The 6,000-nt window shown below is 51.2% G+C and overlaps 1 protein-coding gene across 1 annotated transcript in view; it reads left to right on the top strand.

Annotated features, from left to right (window-relative positions):
- LOC135817132 (oxidative stress-induced growth inhibitor 1-like) overlaps positions 1 to 3,968 on the top strand; it is a 5,586-nt gene extending 1,618 nt beyond the window's left edge. The window contains exon 3 of the mRNA XM_065330254.1: positions 1,697 to 3,968. Within this exon, the coding sequence (XP_065186326.1) occupies positions 1,697 to 3,352 (1,656 nt within the window). The 3' untranslated portion in view covers positions 3,353 to 3,968. The remainder of the gene's footprint in view (positions 1 to 1,696) is intronic.
- The last annotated feature ends 2,032 nt before the right edge of the window (positions 3,969 to 6,000 follow it).

Genomic DNA, 6,000 nt, shown 5'->3' with positions numbered 1-6,000 from the left:
TCCCATGTCCGTCAGTTGTGAATCACATGCCGGAAGCTGCCTTCTGTGTCACAGAACATTGGAATGGCTCATTTCATTGTGTTTCTGGCAGTGGTGTGCAATGCAGGCACGTCTAGTGTTCTAAGGTGATTACTAGTATGACTGTGCAGTTGTCTGTCTGTCCAGCTAATGTTCAATTACTTGATCTCTCCTTGTACCTTGGACAGCTAAGGAAATGAGCTGTGTTTGGCTGTCTGGTTGTCACCTGAGTTCAGTTGTAGGGGCACCAGTGCACTAGTGATATAATGCGGAATAGTAGTCTGTAGTTTGGGAAGGAAGATCTGCCCTTTCCTTCCTGCACATTGCCCTCCTTGCCTGCACCTCATCACAGCCATCAGGTCATGTTCTCTGGTTTCTGAGTTCACAGACTCCAGCAGCTCTCTGTCTCTCCAGCTCTCAACTGACTCATGGCCCAGTGCTTGTTCAGAGCATGCCAGCTGTACTGCACTGTAGCATGTGTGTGCTTGCCCAGTGCAGTGCAGTGTACTAGTAATAGTATGCCCAGTGAGTCACTGCATTGACCATTGTGCAGTGTAGTACTAGTATGCCCATTCACTATGCAGTGCTTGGCCAGTGCACTATGCAGTGCTTGGCCAGTGCACTGGGTGGCATGGCTTTGTCAGCTGTACAATGGAAGTGTACACTCTGATCTGGCAGGGACCTACATGCCTACATGTAGTGTCACTCAGTGGCCACTTGACCACATATGCATCCATGAGTACAGAATTCCTATGCAAGAGCACTGAGACTGAGAGTAGCCCATACTTGATAGCACTAATGGCACTTGAACCTGTCAGATGCATCACAACAGATTACAGTGTGGTTACAGTCACTGTCTTGTTCCCCATTCTACTGTATCTCTCTGGCTGGAGCACTTAAAATAGCCACTATTCTCCTAAATGGCTCTCTTGAATAGTCTTTCACTGTGTCAGTCCATCTGAAGTGTAGGGACATGATTACAATACAGAGCTTCAAAAACTTGGAAAGAAGAGCTTAGTCAGGAGGTGTGGGGAGGGGGCTCCCTATTGCCTAAACACATTCAAATGCGAAAAAATAGGGCCATTGAGTGCAAAACTTCAACACATCGTCAAACCAATGATCCCAACATCCAGGTCAAAGAGAAAACTCTCGCCTGTGGGTAGAAACAATCCTCAAAGTGCTGAAAAGCCCTGCGAGTTCTTGAGCCGCGAAAAGCGCCCATTGCAACTGGAGTATTGAGAATTTTGCGACTCCCCCCTGTTCCATTGTAGTGTGCACTTGTGCTGTGTACCTGTACCATGCTGGTGGTGCTGCTAGTAATACAGTCAGCTCCACTTATAACGAACTGGCATATAGCGAACCCTTGTCCATGTCCCTGTTTGAACCCATACAAAATTGACCATTTATAGCGAACAGTTTTCGTAGTTTTCGTGTATAGCGAACCAAATCTTGTAGGTATGCATGTAAACCAAGTGCACTCGTACTGTCATGGGCCACTTGCCAGTCATGACTTGCTGCTTGTATAGTGTGAGTGCATTTCTGTTATAACAAACTTCGGCTTTAAGGAACCAATTCTCCTGCACAATGGTGTTTGTTATATCAGGTGTGGACAGTACTGGTATTGTTGCTAAACCGGGCACTTATGTCATGTCTGTTTGCTTGCTGTTCACTTGTTCAGGACTTGGAGTTCCTCAGCGAAGGCCTATCACTATCAGGCCGGTGCAATAACCCAGTCTCATTGCTCTATGACCAGCTACTGCTGCCCGACGCTGACCTAGGTTGCCAGGCACCACCCGTAGTCAAGTGGCGACACCATCCCGAGCTTGCCATCGACCATGTGGTGCTGGGACGGGGATGTGTTGGCGGTAGCTGGGCCAACATGCCAGCTGACCTGCAGTCGCTCAGCTACGCACGCTGGCTGCAGCTGCCCGACATGTCCATCACCGACTTCATCCAGCAAATGTCCAAGAGCGAAACGTCCGCCATAGAGCGTGGCCGCTGTGGTGTGGTGGCCCACTACTATCAGCAGTACGTACGCCGTAAGAACCTTCACACACACTTTTTCTGCAGCGCAGAGGTGACTCAGATACGGCGCTTGGATCACCTTGGTGACCAGGACTCCATTGACGGTTCGCCATTCCTGTCCGTCTTTCCCCAGAACAGCTGTTGTGTGTCGCTGCCATCATGTTCCCCTTCTCCGCTAGGCCAGCAGCTCAGCGACCCATTCAGCAGTGCCTGTATTACACCGACTACGGCAGCGGAGTCACGCCTCTGTACCATGAGTGTGTCTCCCTCTCCAGCATCATCAGTACCAATCACAACCACCGCCGCTGCTAGCCACTGTGGCTGCATGTCGACCAGTAGCTCCGAAAGCCTCAGCAGCCAATACAGTGCCACCAGCATCGGTGACGATGTTCTTGTACCGTGTATTCCTCACTCTAATACCAGTAGTCCTGCTTCATCTTCGTCCTCTGCTTCATCCATCACCGACGGGTATGAAGAGAAAGACTCTGGCGTCGACACTCAGACCATGCCGGTGGAGGCCAGCTCAGCCAAGTACAATTGGTCTGTGTGCGGATGTCACAGTCGTAAACCGTTCCACTTCAACGCCAAACAGGTGGTGGTCGCCGTGGGCACGTCCGACGAACCACGTCGTCTCAACGTGCCCGGCGAGGGAATGGACTTGCTGTCGTATGGCTGCCCAACACCGGGAAGGCTACGCTCCATCGCTGGTCGTGTGAGTTGTGCTAGACCACTGGTGGTGGTGGGCTGTGGTCTAACAGCCGCTGACACCGTATTGCTAGCCCTGCAGCATAACCTGCCTGTCGTGCACGTGTTTGGACGACCACCGTCCGACACATCCCTGGTGGTCAATCGCATGCCGGCGTTTGTCTACCCGGAGTACAGCCGCATCAGCAAGCTGATGCAGACGCGGGTGGGCTTCACCGACAAGCCGCTGGTGTTCGACTCCGCCGAGCCGTACATCTCTCTTCCGTGTCATCACATAGTCAGTGTATCTCCAGAGTCGTGCACACTGCAGGACAGCGAGCAGAGAGACGTCATTCTACCATGCTCTTACATCTTCGTCGCTGCTGGCAGCCGCCCCAATCTCAGCTTCCTTCCACAGAGTGGTCAGAATCTGGCTTTTGAACCGTCAGCGGACTTTGACAGTCGTGCTAACCCGGTGGATGTGGATATGGGGACATTTGAGAGCACGCGCATGCCTGACCTCTACGCAATGGGACCACTCGTTGGTGATAACTTCGTCCGGTTTGCCATCGGTGCTTCGCTGGGCATCACCAAGAGCCTCGTGTCCAAGCTGCGTAGGTCCTGACGACGTCCTACTCTCCCTGTCCAACATCTTGTGTCCACAACGCTGCGGCATTCTCTTGTCCCGCGTCCACTCTCCCTGCTGCTTTTGTTTTAATTCTCGCTGTTCCCTGGAGGAAAGTGAGGTAGTTTGTCTGTATTTGTGCTTGCTGTTAATCTTGTCCGTGCGTCTGGAGGTCTCCACCGAATTTTGTTGTTGCCTGCGTTGCTGGATAGCTAGCGTAACGCACCTTGTAATCGTCGTCTTGATCTGACAGTGCCGATCTGGCACACTGCGTAGAATAGGCCCAGCAGAGCTGTGGTGTCGTGGTGTTGTCACCGTACTTGTCCCCCATCACTATGAATAACTCTACTCCTAAGCCGGCACTAGAAATTTAGAGTTCATATTTTTACCCATTTTCTTACAACCTCACTATTTTCTTCACTGACTTCAGCCCAGTCTTCCTCGTCGTTCCTCCTAGAGATTTCAGATTCGACTATACTTTTTCCGACCTATATTTTAATGCTATGCTTAGCAGTAGAGCTGCGCGCCAGAAGTGCAGTTCGCGTACTATAGAGTGTTTGCATTGTTTTTTTTAGCACTACAGAAGAAACGTGTGAAGTGACACGTGTTCCAGAGATTCCTTGGTGTGTGGTGTGGGTCATGCTCTCAAGCTGCGCTGCCCACTGTACTTGCGGTGGTCCAAGTAGTTGCACCCAGGCTGCCATCATGCAAGTCATGTACACCTATGAAAAGGATGAATACGAAGAGCAGCTTGTAGATGCATGTTGCATGGTCTGTTTTCAGAATTTCAACATCTGACAATGGACTACATTGAATCTCAATTAGTACAGTCATTCACATGTACACAAGTAGCATAGGCACTATTACAATGTAGGCAGTGATGCTGCTGTAAACCATCCAATTTTCGCTGCTGGTTGAGGCCTGTCTGAGCGTGTCATAGGAGCAAATTTTCTATCCCTTTGGAAAAACGCGGCGAAGAATTCAAAATTCCGCGGGGAAAAGGGGGGTTTTCTGCGGCACTTTCTGCAAGTTTTTCACCCTCCTCGTAGAGGATATGACAATTAGTCGCATGAAGGAGCACTTTTCATACTATCCTTTGCAGTCACAAACTGAATAAGAGCGAAGAATCTTGGAGAGACCTGCGCATGCACTGGCAAGAGAAATGTGCTCAAACAGTCGCAAAGTAGTTTTTCTGCTGCTTTCTGAGTAGTAATTTTAGTAATTTACCCTAAAAAATTCAGATTCCGCGGGCAAAAGTGAGTGCGTTCGATTATGCACGTGAATCGATTCACGAATCGATTCATGAATCTGCCACTGTATAAATCATACGTAATGACTGATAGAATGCTACACCTGTGAAGTAAAAGAAAAAAAGGCCCAACCCTGCCCTGCCAGCTATTTGGGCTTACGGGGGTCGCCATGGCAAATAATAATATTAAAGAACTAAAGACTATAAAATTAATGACGGGAAGTGCCAGCTTCGGCAGCAACTAGGGAGGCAGAAGAAGAGACAGGTGCATGTACAGCGAAAACAGAGCGGCTACCACGCAGGCACATGACACTCGCTCTGAGCAACGCAAAGCTAAGGCGGCAACGGATGAATGACATAACAACCGAATACGGTTCGCCGCTTTTCTCAGCAATGAGAGATGCAATTCGCTTGTAAAGCGAGGCAGATTGCTTGCCCATGCCACCGGTTGTCGAGAAGACCAACGGGACAAATGAAGCATGCTCGATCTCCCGCAGCCTCTCTTCATACGATCTCTTCTTCGCTTTCTCATGGCGAACGTAGGTGGCAGAAATGGAGGAGGACTGGTTCGAAGACGCAAAAGGGTTGAACACCCGGACGTCGAAGAAGGTGCGTTCGAACCGCCCTCCCCACACTCCATTTGCTGCTACGTCCAAGCGAGCCTGGTCGTCGAGGATGGCGGTGCGATAGCGCAGCTGCTCCCCACTCAGGGGCTCCAGATGAGGCTCTACAGATACGTTGGTGGCAACACGCTTCAAGAAACCAGCGGTCACATCGCGGATCTCGTTATGCCTGATGGTAGGGTAACCGCCGGTGGGGCACGAGAGGGCATGGGCCACAGTAAACTGGCTTCCACAAACGCACCCTGATGGCATGCGCTGTGGTTGCCAGTTGTACCTTAGGTGCACTCCATCGCGAAACTCCGCTTTGGAGAGGGCAAATCCATGGCGCTTCAAGGGCCTGCAGGTCAGCCAACTGGAAGAGCCCTTCTCCGCAGCCAGGTCGATTACACGCTGCTTGGCCTCCGGCACACTGGAGCGGAGCAGCAGGGCTTGGGCTTTGACAGCATTCCGTGCTGTTATCCTCACCTCCGCCTTGGCAGTACGAACGAGACTGGTTGCAGAGCCGAGCGCCATAGTCTGCAGCTTGATGTTGGTCTGCAAGGACTCAGTCACCCTTCGCGATGCATCATACTGGGATGCGAGATCCACGGGATTGCCCAGCCCGAGCCCTCCGTGACGACATGGAAGCGCAAGAATTGACCTTTCCTCCGAGTTGACAATATGGCCGGTAAGAGCGGGGATGAGCCTCTCCATTAGCAGCTTCTCCACAGGCGTCAGAGCAGCTGCAGCTGTTGGTGTGGTGCGGCAGAGGAAAGACCACTTATTCTGCAGGCCTT

This window comes from Sycon ciliatum, chromosome 5 (genome assembly GCF_964019385.1).
Source record: "Sycon ciliatum chromosome 5, ocSycCili1.1, whole genome shotgun sequence".
Lineage (NCBI taxonomy): Eukaryota > Metazoa > Porifera > Calcarea > Leucosolenida > Sycettidae > Sycon > Sycon ciliatum.
The sequence above is the reverse complement of the archived record's forward strand: the minus strand, read 5'-3'. Positions and strand labels throughout refer to the sequence as shown.